The sequence below is a fragment of the Typopeltis vanoorti genome, chromosome 14, assembly GCF_054136105.1.
Source record: "Typopeltis vanoorti isolate ZY-2024b chromosome 14, IOZ_Tvanoo_1.0, whole genome shotgun sequence".
Classification (NCBI taxonomy): domain Eukaryota; kingdom Metazoa; phylum Arthropoda; class Arachnida; order Uropygi; family Thelyphonidae; genus Typopeltis; species Typopeltis vanoorti.
Window position 1 is genome coordinate 95,516,976 of NC_143562.1, and position 18,272 is coordinate 95,535,247.

At 35.3% G+C, this 18,272-nt stretch overlaps 1 protein-coding gene across 1 annotated transcript in view; it reads left to right on the forward strand.

Annotated features, from left to right (window-relative positions):
• The first annotated feature begins 5,107 nt into the window (after window positions 1-5,107).
• Window positions 5,108-18,272, forward strand: part of Tnks (tankyrase) — a 443,661-nt gene continuing 430,496 nt past the window's right edge. The window contains exon 1 of the mRNA XM_090403559.1: window positions 5,108-5,303. Within this exon, the coding sequence (XP_090259685.1) occupies window positions 5,108-5,303 (196 nt within the window). The remainder of the gene's footprint in view (window positions 5,304-18,272) is intronic.

Genomic DNA, 18,272 nt, shown 5'->3' on the forward strand with positions numbered 1-18,272 from the left:
TGCTACAATTAGACATTTCTTGATCGTCAGAATCTTCACCTTCTTTTTTTAAGGAAAAAATTTTTTAAGGGCATATGTAACTTTAATATTTTATTTAAAAATTTATTTCAAGTAAATAATTTTTTTTTTCCGGATGGAAAAAGGAAAAACATTTGTTTACGATGTCTCTCGTTATAGTTGGAATATATAACAATAAGAAAAACCTCTATTCACTGAATTTAACGACTTTAATATCGTACTTCGTTTATTTTCACCGATGACAAAAGACTCATGATTTTTGTTTAGGCAAAATGACCATGTATAATATTTGTCACACTGAACAGAGAAATACTAAAACAGACAGCAGGACAACTAACCATTCATTAGTTCATTTTCCCCAGTATTTATGTGCCGTCACATATCTAGTTACTACGACACGCGGTGATCTAATGAAATCCCAGGATATAATATAAGAGTGATACAAAAAATGATAACTTTCATATACGCTTCATCCATTAAAATCAAAATATATATAATTTTTTTGTTTTTGATTTAGTTATTTGTGGCAATTGAATATTTTGCTTTTTTCAAATAAACGATTCAAAATTTCACGGCACCCTTGGGGCATACTTCCGGCACCCAGTTTGAGAACCACTGTTCTAGAGATATTGACGGAACAGATTTATGTAGTGAATTACAAATAATAGCAAGGCGAATTCCAGAAAATACTTCCTCATTAGATGTCCAATCGTACATATGCAAAAATAATTTAGAAAATAGTGTTCCAAATGTGTTTATTGCTCTGAGAATTTTTTCGACATTGCCAGTATCGGTAGCAAGTTCAGAAAGGAACTTCTCAAAATTAAAACTTACAAAAACTTACACTCGCTCTACGATGGCTCAGGAACGACTCACTGTAAAGCCCGAAAGATTAATTTTTCATAATTTTTGTATTTAAGATGTAATAATTTTCTTGCTTTACAGATATTAGGAGTATACATATATGTATACAAATGTAATGGTTTTGATTAATAAATTTTATATATAAACATTTATATATAAATTTTATATATAAATGTTCATAATGATATTATTTTTATAAATATCCACATGTGTAGGTGTACGTGTGCTTGTGTGACAAAATATATATTTATATACAGCAATCCCTCGATTAGTGCCCCTAATGAGTTCTTTAAAACAGGCGCATTAATCGAAAACGCACTAATCGAATAGAATAACCTATGGCAAAAAGTATAATTCGTTCTCAAATTTACTTTTTGAACCTTAATTTTTTTATAAAAGAATTAAGGTATGTCTCAGGACCTAGTTAAAGTAAAATCATGAAGCTGAAAGACTATAAAACCTATTCAGAATATAAATTTTATAATTCAACTTCTTAACAAAGAATTGCGCTAATGTAGTTTGGCGGACTTTTTTTTTTTTTTTCATACAACCGACGGTATGCCCCTATTGCCTATTCTACTCTTCTGCAAATTTTACTGCTTCTCTATTCATCAGGGTCAGCCTCTGCATTGCTGCTTAAAAACTTCGCTTGTACGTAAAATATTATACGCCGCCGATTATTATAATCCGCTTGCGGGCAATTTTTATGACCGATCATAAACAGCGGTATTCTCTTTCCCAAATGTTGAAAAGTTTCGATGTGTGAAAATTAACGATACACAAATGTTATTAGGCGTTCTGGGTCCAAGCTTTTCAACATATTCTTGAATATCATTCTCCTCAGAATATTTCCACTATAAAATATTTATTCATAAAAAATGCTTAGAAAAGTAAAATGACAAATTCCAGGAACTTCTCGCGGAACAGAGTTTGGAAAACCCTAGTATACATAGTGTACATGGAAGTAGTGTAGTATGGCATTAAAAATAACTTTGTAAAATGCTTTAATCGGTAACTAAATTATTTCATTCTGGTGAGTGATTTTTTTAAATAGTTTGCCATAAAAATGTATAGACAGAAAATTTTAAAAATCTGTAACATTTATTTTTTAGATGTATATGGGCGCACTAATTGAATTTTAGAGGCGCACTAATCGAATTTGGGTATTGAAAAAAATGACGCACTATTACTGCATAGAGACATCGTATAGGGGCACCTAAATTTTCTTTGCCGAGGGGCGTCAGATACTCTCGCACCGGCCCTGCTGTGTAAACCTGAAAGATCGCCTACTCTTTTTTTTTGGGGGGGGGGGGCATGAAAAAACTTTAGAAAATTTGCTATATTTTGTTTCTTTATCAAATTAGAATTATTTCAAATTATCAAAAGAAAAAGGGTTTTTTTCTTTTGATAATTCATAATCCCTCACAAAAAATAGCTTTTAGAATCATTTAGATTAATTCATAATCGCAAGATGAATCTTTACATTTTACACCCATCAGTTAAAAGATTATTTCTTCTATTTTCTGTTTTTAAATTACAGGAGTTATACTAGTGATGTCATATCACTCCTGATCTCGCATGTGCTTAAAAGAAAGAAGAGCTCTGTTATATATATAGCATATGAGCTATGGTATTTATATTTTATGATAATACAGGCTGTACTAGAAATGCTGGGAATTCTATGCTTAATACTTGGAAATATCAAACAGTAGTAGAGAGAGAGACCATGCAGAACTCATAGTATTCCAATCACTTTAAATGAGGAATGAGTATCTCTAAGCTTATAGCACATATGTCATAAATATGCATACTTCAACAAAATATTTGTATGGCCAAATAGGCCATATCGTCGCATATAATAAAGTTTGTCTATACATATGTAATGCTAATTGGATAGTGACAAAAAAAAAAAAAAACTGAATGAAAATAGTATTTTTTTTTTTTTTTTTTTTTGTCATTAAATATGTAGTGTAGTAATGGAGATGGACAGCGTCCTCCCGCGATGAGTCTCAGAATCCTCGGAGGTGTCACGAGTAATAATAATAATATAGTGTCTGTGTAATTTCGTGTTAGATATGATGTTAAGTGCACAGAATATATAATATATAAAATCCTCTAATGCCTTTTATTTCCAAGAGGTAGTAGGCTGAGATTCTTTAGCATCAACTGATATTTGAAGATAGGTTCGACCCGTCTCCGCCGGCCTGGTTAGCGTACCCGCTCTACAACCAGCCTGTAGCGGGTTCGAATCCCACTGCGGGCATGGATGTTTGTGATTGCCTTACCTTGTGTACTGCTATAACCTTTGATATGGTGCAAGGATAGCAAAGGTCCTTGCACCATTAAAACCATAAATCATCATCAACCAGTCTCGACGCGTTTCAAACCTTTACTGATAGTGAACTCAAGCTATCAGTGAATCTAGACCATCGGAACAGAGAGAGAGTATAACAGACAACTACCACCAGCTTGTTCCCCCTACCTACGACACTAGTAATAGTACTAGTACTATTTCAATAGTACTAGTACTAGTACTACTGCCCTATCAGGTCATGTCCTGTTTTCAATAAACACGAACAACGAAAGCTGCCAATATGAAGTAAATTGAACAACAACTTCAAACCTACACATTTGCCACAATGAGGTAGAACGCCGCATTGTCGAGCCAAAAGAAATCACCTTGGACCCTCTTCATATGAACAATAATCTCAGCTATAATTTTCCTGACTCTTTCAGCTCTACTATCCGATACTGGAGATCGTGTGGTTCCACACACGCACAAGTGAACAACAATAGAACTTTAACACGGACTATAGCTCAAGTTCATAATAACTGTAATTTACAGTCGAATATTATAGCTTTATAATTGTATAGTTTTAGATTGTCTCAATATTTTTTTCAGTGTCTTTTAATAGCTTTCTATGTTCTTAACGCCTGATGAAGTCAATCCCGACGAAACATGTTGTGTTTTCAAATAAATCTCAATTTGTTATAACTCTCGGATTTTTAGTCAGTTTATATTAAAATGAATATATATATATACTAGGTGGGCGGATATATATATATAAACGAGAACGATAGAACCACATTTTCAAGGCCTTTCAACAACATGATCATTGGATACCTCCATCTTTGATGCGCCACTGTTTATACCCTTTTTTGGGCACCCATAATCTCTAGCGATTAAGCTGTATACAACACAGAGCCTAACAAATAAAACCATCTTTTGCTTAATTTAATTAAGTTATTAAGCAGCAAGTAGAGTGTTTGCTGGTTGTAGTGAGCTAATGGTGTAACGCTCCATGTGTGTATGTGTGTGTGAAGTATGAGCAGTGAAAATAGTATGCTGGTGTGACAAGCCACATTTCTTGCTAATCTATGCAGATAAGGTTGCTAAGGACGTAATCATAACACGAATATGGACTTCTTGTATGTTTTCTACTTGATAGGCCAGTGGAAGTGGTATCATGGTATGCGTTTTAGTCAGAATTAAGATCTATGTAGCGGTCAGCGTATTACCGATGTGGCTACTGGAAGCTCGTCGAAGACTACTTTTATTATTGAATTGAAGAATTGCCTCCAAGACGAATAGCTGGCCTTCTTGGGAGATAATGTTTTATATCACCAAGTCCATGCAGTAAAAAAATTTGTTCAAAGACCAGATGAGGGACATTGCTCATCTGGAATGTCTGCGAATTCATTGAATTGACCCATTTGGACCTGTGGAGTGTTCTGGAATGGTCCGTGAGATACCGTCTACCTCCCTCAATCGCCTGTGGAAGTCTTGCAAACATCATCGCTCCGCATCCATTCCAATGCCATTAGACAATTCAAGCACAGCGTATAATTTTCCGTTTTTAGCTTTCCAGAAAAAAGCACAAAACGATATTAAGCAGATGCTAAATAATTCAACGAATAAGCCTAAACATTCTGTGCGTGTATTATATATTTCTGTAATATTCTTACCTATTCTGTAATATTCTTACCTATGGTCACATTATTGAGCGACTGTTAAAATCTTTGGAAGTTTGGATAAGGAAAAATATTTTTTTTTCTTTTAGTAAAAGTCTAGTCGTCAATGTGGAAAACATTCTTTACTGTTTCTTTCACTTTGATTTTAATATGCCAATTTTTTTTTTTTTTTTTTACCCTCCCATTCATGGCGATTTCAGAATGTCAGAAGAGGGCTAAATACTAAAGTTTGTAAACGAAACAATGATGGATAATGGCGACGCGTCGAGTTGCATTTTCCAATGTAATAGCGAACGAATTTTCACATGGCTTATGTGATGTAGGTAGGGAATTATTTGAAGCTTGTAGGAATGGAGATATTACCAGAGTTAAGAAATTAGTAACTCCTCAGAATGTTAATTCAAGAGACGCGGCTGGAAGAAAGTCCACCCCACTTCATTTTGCTGCAGGTTAGTTAATATTAAGCTGCATATTGTATTTTGATTAACAAGTATTAATGCGTTAATTTTGTTTTATACTTTAATCTATGCTTTTATTTTAGGGTTGTTGTCAGCTAAATTAAAAAAAAAAAGGAAATTGTTTAGCATATCCACTGGTATTCATTTTAGCAAACTTAATAAATAGATTTCCTTTTATAATTTAGTAGTTAGAAAAAAGTTTTGACAGAATCACTGGAATGGAAAAAGGTCAGTGGATAGAAAGTTTAGCATTATTGAAAAGCAGTAGGAAATAATTGTACACGTTTAGCAACATTATAGCATGCATTTATTCATATTTATATTTCATGTTTATTTCATATGCATATTCAAATTTAATTCATATTACATTTTTTGTGCTAAATTCACCCATGACAGATTTTAAAAATACAGTACATTTTAAAACTATGGGTGAAGTAAAGAAAATTCAAAAATCTTGCTGTAGGGATTATAACTGAAACTTTTTCAAATCACTTCAGGTCCTCAGTAAGTAGGATGGTGATCTCACAGCATATAATGGAAACATAACTACTGCTTAAAGTTTTCACACACATTCATTCCATAATAGAATTCCAGTCTACTGCCTGTATGTTGGGGAGTTGAGAAATGGCCCACTCTTGAGCCACCAGACTGGGAAAAGATTATTGAATAACATAACAATGTTATCATAAGAATATAAGAATTTTCTGAATTGTATTATTTATAATAATAATTATTATTATTTTAAGGCATCTCCATGAAGTTGGGAGAATCATCGTGGGAGACCTAAATTAGCCATTATACACACAAGTCCTGTCATACCTCTCCTTGAATCCATCCTCCATCAGGGAACTTGCAACCAATTCTGTCAATCCATTCCACTCACTCTCCATGCAAAAAATCTGGTCCTCACACCCCCTAACTGCACTCTTACACAACTTCCATGGATGGCTCCTAGTTCTCTATTTGTCATATATTGAAAAATAACCCCTTTAATATCTTAAAAGTTTTTATCATGCCCCCTGTTTTCCACCTATCAATTAAACTTTGTAACCCACAAACCTTCAACCCATCTTTGTACGGAATATTCCACAGACCTGTCACCACCATCTTGGTCACTCATCTCTGAATCCCCTCTACCACCTCCAGCACCCCCCCCCCCTCCAAAGAAACCCAGGTGACCAAATATTAGTAGTAGAATTATAATTGAAGAAATTATTATAATTTCTAAACAGCTCATGAAATGTTGAGGATTCATCAAAGGAAGCTACACAGTCCACCCAATTTCATTCTCCATTAAACATATTATTCATGTGTAAATTTTGTATGGTCTTAGATTGGTTTGCATGTTTCCATGAGAAACAATTACCTTCAGTTGAAAAGCTCTTATAAAGTTCTTTCACATCATTAGGAATCAAACCCAAGTCTTTTTCAAACATGTCATTTATTCTGACTGTGCCACAAAGCTGAATGTGCTGTCCTTATAAGTTAACCTGTTTCTTAGTTTAACTGTATTTTGTTCTTTTAGACCAAGCTTTCACAAACTTCTTTGCCTGCACATTCTTTTGAACTTAGTCAATTGACTTAGGAAATGTTGGACATTTTATATATGTGTTTCTTATGTAGAGAGAGAGTAGAGTATAGAGTTATTAATATTGTTCTTTGATTAGAGATTTTATTGTTCTTTGATGACAGTTTGGTTATCTTAAGTGTTAATTGCCTGCAAGTGTTTATTTCATATGGTTTACTGTAAATATACATCATTATTGCTTTATTAAACTTGCATTTCAGATTTTGTTTAGCATCAGTAAATACTGTTTTTGACTTGTTAATACCAAATTAACTCTAGAACAGTAACCTGCTTAAAATTGAAGCATGTATTGATAATAATAATTTTTTATTTCTTTTCCTTATAGAGGTGTTTAATTCCCTCCCCACTCTTTTCTCAGCAGTATTTTATTAGGTTGGTTTATTAAATTCCCAATTCATGCCATATGACTTGCTGGTTCATATAGATATTATTATCATCACTAAAGATCCCCAGGTAGTCAAGGATTTAAAAGAAGGTATGACATCACCATGTCATGCCTTTTTAAACTCATATGCACTAGATGCACTCATCACTTGAGCATGCAGACTCTTCCATTCACTCACTACTCTGTGAGAGAAAAATCTAGCTATCACTCCTTTCATAACTGCATGCACACTTTAATGTCCATGGATGCTGCTTGATCTTCTACCTACCATTCACATAATGAAAATTTCATCAGTTGATAACCTATGACGCACTTTTGGAAATTTAGAGACCTCTATCATACCCTTCTTTCTCCCGTTTATCAATACCTGCAGTCCACATAATCTCAGTCTGTCCTCATAATCTACATTCTATAATTCTGATATCATTTTATTACCCTTCTTTACACACCCTTTCCACAACTTTTTCTGTGTACAGTAGTCCAGGTGTGGTTGTATCAAGACCTTGTGAAGAGTCAGAATGTGACTTCCTTATTTGTGAGGTCAGTTTTTTCAGTATCACAGTTACCCCCTGAGGTGTATCCATTCCATTTATCCAACTCAGCCATAACATCATTATTATAAAATAAGAGCAAATTGCTCAGACACAGTCTCCCTTTACTAAACCCATACTTTTCCTTGCACTGTATAGCTTGTTTGTCAACCCCTTTATGAATGTGAGTCCTAACCTAACCTTATCTTCTTTTTGTATTAGGCTTGGTGGCCTTTACTTACCAAGTGGATTGGCAACTTAGAAACCTGGTGATAGGGTGGTTAATCTTATCTGCTGTCTGTAAATTGTGTGTTCTTCTGGCTAGTTTGCCTGTTTTGCAGGATTAAAAACCAAAATTTTTGGGAGGGAAAACTCTGTCACTTCCTTATGAGATTGGCTAATTTACCTTTATTTGAAAAGCATTGATAATGGTTCTTTGCTCCTAAACAGGATTTCAACCAAAGTACTTTCCAACCAAAGAGTATTGTAAATACCAACTGAGCCATCAACTTCTTGTAAAGCTTCACAAACTTTCCAGAGATACTGATAGACACATTTTTTGCACTACCTTTGTACATCAGGCCTATTCATACATTCTTTCCATTCCTGTGAGATCTTTCCTGAGCTGGAGCTGAGACTCAAATTGTACAATTATGTTATGGGTCTAACCAGTTTGGCTGAACATTCCTTTAGCATACATGCTGATATCCCATCTGTTCCTGTTGTTGAATTCGTATCCAGGTTATGCAACGGTTCTTGAAAGTCCTTGTGCAATTTCTCTCTTCATCCAATGTAGTGGTAGCAATGTTACTGCAATGCTCTAGGTCAGGGGTTCTCAACCTTTTCCAATGGCATACCACTATATTTAATTAAAGATATTAGATGTACCAGTAAGCAAATCTGTTTTCATACCACCCAGCAGTGGCTCAAGTACCACCAATGGTATGCGTACCATAGGTTGAGAATCCCTGCTCAAGGTCAATCTTGGTAGAGTGAGCATTCATTTGAATAGTTGCATTTTTTGCCTCTTCTGACACAAGGGTAATACTATCTGCATTTAATAAAGTTATTCTTATGCATTCATTCTTTCTTTTACTTGCAGCATAATGATAAAATTCTTTTGGTGCCTGTAGTCTGCACAGCTCTTCATACTCCAACTCGGCTTTTTACAATACTCTTAACTTTTGGGGTTGCACTTTATGTATATCATAACCTCTCACAATATTTCTTCCACATCATCCTCTTTTTATGGTTCTCTTGCTTAATGAGGTTGCACATCAATTTCACTCCCACCCTATTGTTTTTTTTTTGAACTCTAGGAACAGTTAGGCACTGCCTCGTTTAAAGCACCTTTTCAAAGCTTCCTGTTTATTGCTATCCTTCCCATTCAGCAACTGATGCCATTGGATCAATCATAGTACTCTTCTGAATTGGTCATACATTCCAGCTTTGTAGTTCAGCATGAACCTAACACTTTTTAACACTTTTTTTTTTTCAAATCTAGTACTCTTTGGCCTTGAGAAAGTTGTCTCACCACAACTCAAGTGAATTCTTCATTCTTATGAATTTTCTCTGTTATCCAGTTAGTGTTTGGGTAATTTAAGTCGCCAATAACCATTATCGTTTAGAACTCAGGGTAATTTGGCAATGGATTTCTTCATCCTCCACAACTGAACTACTAGGTCTACTGCAGCACCCCACCATATATTTCATCCTGTTTGCTCTCACTTCACAGCAAATATCTTCAAATTCACTACATGGGATATTTTTTGACTCTTACTTTTTTTCATAGTTTTTAACCTAACTGGACTCAAATCATATGATATCATTAATAATGCCTCTTCCCTCCCATTGCTTTTGTCCTTAAAAATACTGTATCCTTTACTCTCAATTCCAGTTGCTACTTCTGACTGAGAGCCAGGTTTCACTGATACCAACAGCTTTAGACCAAAAATTTTATCAAGGCAACATATGCTTGCTGTAAATCATTGCAGTGAATGTATGTCGCATAGTTATGTATTTTTACTAATAAAGAATTGAATTATATATAGAGATTTATATGTTACTTTAGGAGGGCTAAACTGCTGATTAGATCTCTAAACCTAGACTTGAAATTCATGATAAACCATAATTTCTGTTCTTAAGTTAAACATTGATTATTGAACACATTAAAGGAGATTATTGAACAACCAGTATTAAAGGAGATTAAAGTTAATCATTTGTAGGCCTGTTTATCATTTTTAAACAAATCTTGATTGTTCATATTGTATTAGAAAAAAAAATTGTTAGGAATATTTTTTGAATTATGAGGAAACTTTTGTTGCATAACATTATTCATTGACTTCCTTTTTGTTGTTGCATACCATCACAAGACTGCAATTGATTCTTCCTCCACAAAAGTATTACATGACTTTTTTTTATGTTGTTCATACCCACGAAGGGTTATTTGCTAACCTATAGTACATTTTGTATCGTGGGTGGGCTAAAGTTTTTTTTTATCAGATTTATATTTATATCTCAAGTAGAGTAATGTGGGCAAATATGAGAATGGGGAACTGGACAATGAGACTTATTTGTGCCTATGGTCCTACAGAAGGTTCTACTAAGGTAGAAGTGGAGGAATTTTTTGAGGCTTTAGAAAAAGCAACTGACACAATGAAAAATGAAAAGTTGGTCGTTGTTGGGGATCTAAATAGCAGAGTAGGAAATGATTGTGAGACATACAAAAATACTTTGGGAAAATTTGGAGAAAAGAGCAAAGCTAATAATAATGGCAAATACCAGTTGGATTTCTGCTCAGGACATGGACTGGTTATTACTAACACCATGTTCCAACATAAAAATGTGCACAAATTCACATGGAGAGAAGAGGCTAGGAATAAGAAAAGTCTCATTGACTATGTTATTGTTGATAGTGATGTTTTCTCCCTGGTGCAGGACACCAGAGTGTACAGAGGATTTGAAATTGGAAGTGATCACTATTTAGTCTTGAGCAAGATAAAATTGAATTTCATATTGAAAAGAAAAACATGTAAGAAAGTTTTAAAGCGAATAAAAGTTGAGCAGCTCTCAGATGTGAACTGTAGACTAAAATACACAAAGATTATTGAAGAAAAAATGAAAGAGTTTGAGAACAGGAATCAAACCTTGGAGATTCATTGGCAAACTCTGAAGAAAACATTGACTGATTCTGCCAGAGAGACATGTGGTGAGGTTGTCTGTAAGGATAAAAAAATCAGAGAACTCCCTGGTGGACACAGGAAGTTAAAGAGGCAGTGAAGGAAAAGAAGAAAGCATATCAAAAGTTCCTGTCAAATAAGTCAGCTTGTGCTCTTAGAGAATATAGAGACAAATACAGGAATGCTAAACACTGTGTAAAACTAGCTAAAAAAAAGTCATTGGAGGACTTTGGCAAGAATATAGAAAATAAATATCAAGAAGCTGGCAAAACATTCTGGATGTTGTTGAAGAAGCTTAGTAATGGAGGAAAGAGTTCTGTAAAAGGAGTTAGAGATGATAAAGGTGACATGAAAACAGGAGAAAAAGATATCCTTGAAGTATGGTGTAATTACTTTGAAAAACTGCTAAATGAAACAAGCAGTGATGAAAGCACAGTGGTAAAAAACACTGACCAGGCATGCAGTCAGGAATACATATCCATACTTGAAGTAGAAAAAGCCATCAAAGGCTTGAAATGTGGAAAGGCAGCAGAAGTAGATGATATTCGACCAAAAATGCTGAAGTATGGTGGTATAAAAGTGTTACAGTGGCTGCACTGCATAGTTCAGAAAGCCTGGACAGAGGGACGAATTCCTGATGATTGGAGTAGAGCTCTCATAGTACCCATATATAAAAAGGGAAATAAAACTGCATGTGAGAATTACAGAGGTATTTCCCTACTGAGTGTTCCTGGCAAGATCTATGCAAGTATACTTGAGAAACGGTTGAGAAGAATTGTGGAAGAACAAGCTGGATTCAGGCCAAATAGAGGCTGTCAGGATCACATGTTCACTTTACGACAAATAGTTGAGAAAGCATGGGAATATAACAAAGATCTGTACTTAAGTTTTGTCGATTTGGAAAAGGCATATGATAAGGTGCCGAGAGAGAAGCTATTCAATACGCTGCAGTTATATGGTGTCAATGGGGCATTATATCAAGCAATACTTAGTCTTTATTTGAGTTTTAAGTCAGCAGTTAGAATTGAAGGAAGTACAGGAAGATGGTTTAATGTTAAATCTGGTGTGAGACAAGGATGTACATTATCCCCTCTGTTATTCATTATCTATATGGATCACATTATGAATGAAAGTGGTATTAAACATGATATCAAAATTGGAGATGTTAATGTCAGCTCTTTGCTTTATGCGGATGATGTTATATTTCTAAATAAATCCGCTACAAGTCTGCAAGATTCTCTGACTAAATTGAATAGCTGTTGTAATAGATATGGTATGAAGGTCAGCAATAAAAAAACAAAGACAATGAAAATAGGCAGAATCATTGAAAATGTCAACTGTGTTGTGAATGGAGAACCTGTGGAACAAGTAAAACATTTCAGCTATTTAGGCACGATTTTTACTGAAGATGGTAAATTAAATATAGAAATAGACAACAGAATCAGCAAAGCTGGTATGGTGAGAAGTCAATTGAATAAATTCATATGATATAAGAGAGAAATTAGTCGGAACACTAAATTAGCTGTATACAAGACAGTGTTCAAACCAGTTTTAACTTATGGATCTGAGAGCTGGGTCAGAAGTAAAACACTTGACCAAAGACTAGAGACTACAGATATGAGAGTCCTGAGAAAGATTATAGGCATGAACAGATGGCATCAATGGCAATATGATATTAAAAACGAGGATATTAGGAAAGAACTTGACATTGTCAGCATCCAGGAATGCGTTAGCAGAGCTAATCTCAGGTGGTATGGTCACTTAAACAGAATGGGCGAGGAAAGATTAGCAAAACAAGTGCTCTGCCAGGTTGGCAGCAAAACGACCCAGAGGAAGACCAAGATATAGGTGGATTGATATGGTACAAAGTGCCTTAGATGATAGAAATATAAGATCTGATAATAATAATATTGGTGTCTTGACAAGTAATACACTGATTTGGAGGAAAACTGTAGATAGGGAGTTAGTAATGATGTAAATTTTTCATGTAGTACTATCATATCCTGTACACCCCTTGAGGGTACATGGCAGGAATTTTATGATAATGACATTTTTTTTTTTTTACATAAGTCAGTGTGTGTGAGATCACTGCCCCAGTAAGTGGGGCGGTGATCACACACACACACCAGGAGATGAAATTTTTCCCACCTAATGACAATCATAAACATCCATACCCATGGCAGGAATCAACCCCTGCAGCCTGTTGGTTGGAGAGTGGGTATGCTAACCACTCGGCCAACCAGCACCAGCTGGTTGGCCGAGCACTCTTTGTAGGATGTCTTTACTTGCTAATATAAGGAAACATCAACCCTAGTCTTGAACATACTTAGGCTGTCGTTGCAACCCCCCCCTCTCTCACTAACATGTTCTGATTTCTCATCAGTCATGAAGTCAGAAGACTATTTCTAATCCCACTTCCTCTCTGCTGTCCTGCACCACTTTGACAGGTCTTCCTTCAGTCTAAGTGTAAGTGTAGTATTCCCCCTCTCAGTAGGAAATCTCAGTTGCATCCTTTCCTTCATAATTATGATCCAAAATCTAGTCCCTATTCTCTTCATTTTATAAATTCATAAAGGATCATAATAAGGGATACACGGTGGTCTTAATTCTTTTTTGTGGTGTGCTTCTCTATTTTTACTAACCACTAGTGAAACAACTGGGGCATGTTTTGTGTACCCCCACCATAGTCAGAAGAACAATGGTATCTGCCTCCCCCTCCATTTATTTATTTTGAAAAACTTCAGATTCAAAACCTTTGACACATGACTTTCCAGCTGATAGAAGTGAAAGGGGGAGGTAGGAACTTTTTTTTCTGATGAAAATACACTTAATTATAGCCATGGTTGTTTCATTATAAAAGTAAACAGCAATAGTGATACATTCCATTCTAGCCAGATGAGGTGGAATTATTGCATGTATGAACTGCTTGGCTGCAAGGATTGTTCAAGATTGCTCCAGTTCAGATATGTCTTTTTTTTTTTTTTCCAACCCTGGAAACTACTTAATAAGACCTGACCAGCTCTACCTGATACATATAAAAGAAAATCGGATCAACAGTTCTCGAGTTTTAAGCAAGCAAACAGATAGATTAGATACAGAAACAAATTTGTGTTTTGTTATGCATCTAGTAGATATTTTTGAAGTTTTGAAATAAGACACCTTGGAACTGAAAATTTAAAACTATTTATTGAAATCAACAAAAGAAACATAAATTCACATAAACAAAAGACAAGTTGTAGCTGAAAATTTAATAACACTATTAAAATTAAGAAAAGAAACAGAAATTGCACATATGTAAAAATCTCACATAAAATAGTAAATAACATGAAATACATAATATGAAAAACAATCCTAATTGGAAGAATGAGTCTCGTGTGCTGCTACCAATTTATTGATATTTGGCTCTGTATTTGTCAGCAGCATTCTTAAATCACTGCAATCAGCTATTTGCAGTCTGTTTTTTTTTTAGTTAAAAGATTTGTGACTGCACTGAACCCATGTTCCACTAAATATGATGAAAATGCAATTATAAACTTTTTTTACTATAGCACACAATAGGATAAAGTGCGAGTATCTGCTTTTGCAGCCAGAACTGTTGGTATCCGTTTTTGAATTTTAACTTCAGGTCCTCATTTGTTGTTACTTATATCAGTTCTTCTTGTAATTATAAAGATTCTTCTGTGTTTATACTTGAAAACGGTTCCAAAACCTAAGACCGGGTATTTTCATTTCAAGAATATCTTTAAATCCTTGGTTGAAATCACATTAATTATAATTGGAAGACCTCCAAGTGCTGATAATAGCTGAGCACAGCTTCATCACATTCTTCCACTGTTGATAGATTTGGAAATTGGCTGAATTCTTCTTGCCCTAAGTTTCGTTTGTACAGGACAAGTTTTGACACAGACACAGAAATAACAGCTTTTGTTATTTACCTCATCTCCTTAGAGCTGTAGATTTGTTTCATTAAATTTATTAAACAAATCGGTCAAGTAGGCTATGTTACTTTTGAAATGAATCAAGTTAGCTTGTAAAGAATCTATCTCTGTTTTCTAAAAACTGTAGCACTGAGTCAGAGTTTATAAAATCGATTAAAAGGCACCCTTTGATAGCCAATGAACTTCTGTATGGAGCAGCAAGCAATTGCATTTTCCACCGTTTTCAATATAAAGTTGTCCAAACAGTCATTCAATGAATGACTTTTTATTTTGTTGACTGCTGTAATTACGTAATGTAATGACCTGTGTAAGTGATCACGCAGTTATTTGGCAACTAAATGTTGATGATGAATCACACGGTGTACAGTGAATACATTTGACACTGCCTCTGAAATATGCAATAAAACTGCAATAGCACCCTACCATCACTGGAGCACCATCAGTAGCAACTGACAAGATATTATTATTATTATTATTATTCAGGCCTCCATGGAGTCAAAATACTCATCGTGGGAGGTCCTTCCTAAGAAACACAAAGTCTATCAAGACTCATCAAGGGGAGGTTCCCCCCCCCCTAAGAAACAAAGTCTATCATACCACTTCTTAAACCCATTGACCGTTCTCACTCTCACCACTCCATCAGGCAATGCATTCCATGGTTCAACCACTCTCCATGTAAAGAAACCACTCCTCACCCTCTTGCTCACACTTTCCTTTCGTAACTTCCAGGGATGGCCTCTTGTCACCACTCCTTCCCGCTGTTCAACCAAGCGAAAGAACTCCCTAGTGTCAACCCTGTAACCACCTCTCAACAGTTTAAAAGTCTCAATCATACCATACCACCTCTCCTTCTTCTATCCATCAAACTCTGCAGTCCACATTCCCTCAGCCGATCTGCTTAACTATCATTGTACAGTACTGAAACCATCTTTGTTATCTGCCTTTGTACCCTTTCCACAGTTAATTTATCCCCTTCAAATCCTGGGGACCAAATCTGAGAACAATAGTCCAAGTGTGGTCTGATCAGGGTCTTATACAACAGAATGATAACTGTGTTATTTCCGCAGGTCAGCGTTCTTCTCATTATTGCAGCACTCCTCTGTGTTACTTTCACCACCTTTGCAATATGTTCCCTAAATTTCAGATTTTTATCAATCATCAACCCCAGATCTCGTCTCCCCTACTTCCTCCAGTATAACTCCTCCCATAGAGGTATGCAATGTTCCATCGATGTTTCCCAAACCTCAAGACCTTACATTTTGCTGCATTAAACTGACAACCCCCATTCATTTGCCCATCTATCTAGCTTATTCAAATCCTCTTGCAGGGCTGCCGCATCTTCACTATTACGAATAAACCTTCCCAGCTTCGCATCATCCGCAAACAACTGAATATCCCCTTACAATCCACTGACAATGTCATTGATATGAAGGTTAAACAATATAGGTCCCAGTACTGAGCCCTGTTGGACCCCACTTGTAACCCTCTGCTTCCTTGAAACTGCCCCACCGTACACAACTCTCTGATACCTATTGGACAGCCAATCCTGAATCCAGTTGACCAATCTGACATCCAGACCCATGTGCTGCAACTTAAATATCAGCTTATCATGTGGTACCCTGTCAAATGCCTTCACTAAGTCTAAGAAAATGGCAGTATATGCCTTTCCCTCATCTAATGCTCTTGTAACTTTATCATAAAAGGCTAGCATAGTGCTAAAACAAGAGCGCCCCTTCACAAATCCATGTTGACTCTTACAGATAACATTACCCTCATCTGCCCAATGCTGTATACGGTCCTTAACTACTTTCTTCAAGATCTTACTAACTACTGATGACACACAAACTGGCCTATAATTAGACACTTCCAGTCTGCTACTGCCCTTATTCAATGGCACTATCTTACCTTCCTTCCATTCCATGGGCACCTTTCCCGCAGCCAGACTTTCATTGAAAAGCCAGATTAAAGGCACTGTCAGTTCCCTAGCACATTCTCTCAAAACTCATGGTGAAATACCATACAGTCCCACAGCTTTACTGACATCCAGAGTACTCATATTATTCAGAAGGATTTCTTTTTCTTTAAAAAACTTTTCCAATGCATGAAATATTGTTTCTCCTTTAGTGTCAGTTAGCAAATAATTCTTGGCAAATTTTTTCTTCTTTTATATAGTACATATGCTAAAAGTAATGCTCATCAAGTTGTATAGAGAGCTGGGTTGTTTTTAAATACTCACATAATGAGTTTTCAACATCCTGGGTTATTCCATTTGAGCAATAATACAGTGCAACGAAGTTGCACTGTATTATTGCTCAAAGGAATTTTCTTGACAATATCAGAGGCTGGCTTATGCAGTACAGTGTATATTACCTCACTAAAAGCTGGTAGGATTTTCCTTCACCAACATTATGCTGTTTTCCCAATTTAGCAATTAGCAAGGAAATGTTGTAACAGGCACACAACCCATTATTATCTAGAGATGTTTGGCAGATAAGTTTTCTTATGAAAACTTATCTGTCAATTTTGGTTGTTTCAAAAATTTATCTTTAAGTGTTTGAAAATATGATAAAACCTTAACTTTTTTATCAGCATGAACTTTTGTAAAATGCTCTAGTCTTGATGGCTTCATAGATTCATTTGAAAAAACTTTTTGGCAAATCAGGCACATTGGTAATGTTTTGTTTGTAGGTGACTTTATAAAGCTGTATTTCAAATATTCAGTAGTATATTGTCCAAATTTTTCTTGGGTTCAGCCATGATATCTGTAAAAAAAAAGTTAAATTTACAAAATTGCTAGAATGCAATTTCTCACGTACCTGAACCAAATTATTTTTACAAGAAAAGGTGTAAAAATACTCATGTGAAACCTTCTGTTTTATTGGAACAACAATAATTTGCATTTTGCATAATCCATGTAAGTAAGGTACTGACTAGGTATTGAATATGCACTACATCAAATTGCTAACTGCTTGTCACACAATTCAGAAATAATCTAAAACTGATTTATGTCTTGCGTATTTATAGTATTATACAGTGAACAAGTCATAACTTGTACATGTTCCTGTTGATGCATACAGGACTTTTAAAATCCTGACCACTTCCAAGTTCACTCCTGCCAACACTTTCCTTGTTAAGATCTGTCGTCGAACTTCAGCGTTGGCTGTAACTTGCATTTTGTACATTTCCTTGGAAAATAAAGCAACCTTTACGTACATTATACAACAGCTAACAAGTTACAATGCATATAAGTCATTCAAAAAGTTCTCTAGGCAATTGTCCATTTTTCTTCCAACTAGAAATTGATTCACCCTTTTCCTGTAATGCTAATTGTTAATAAAAT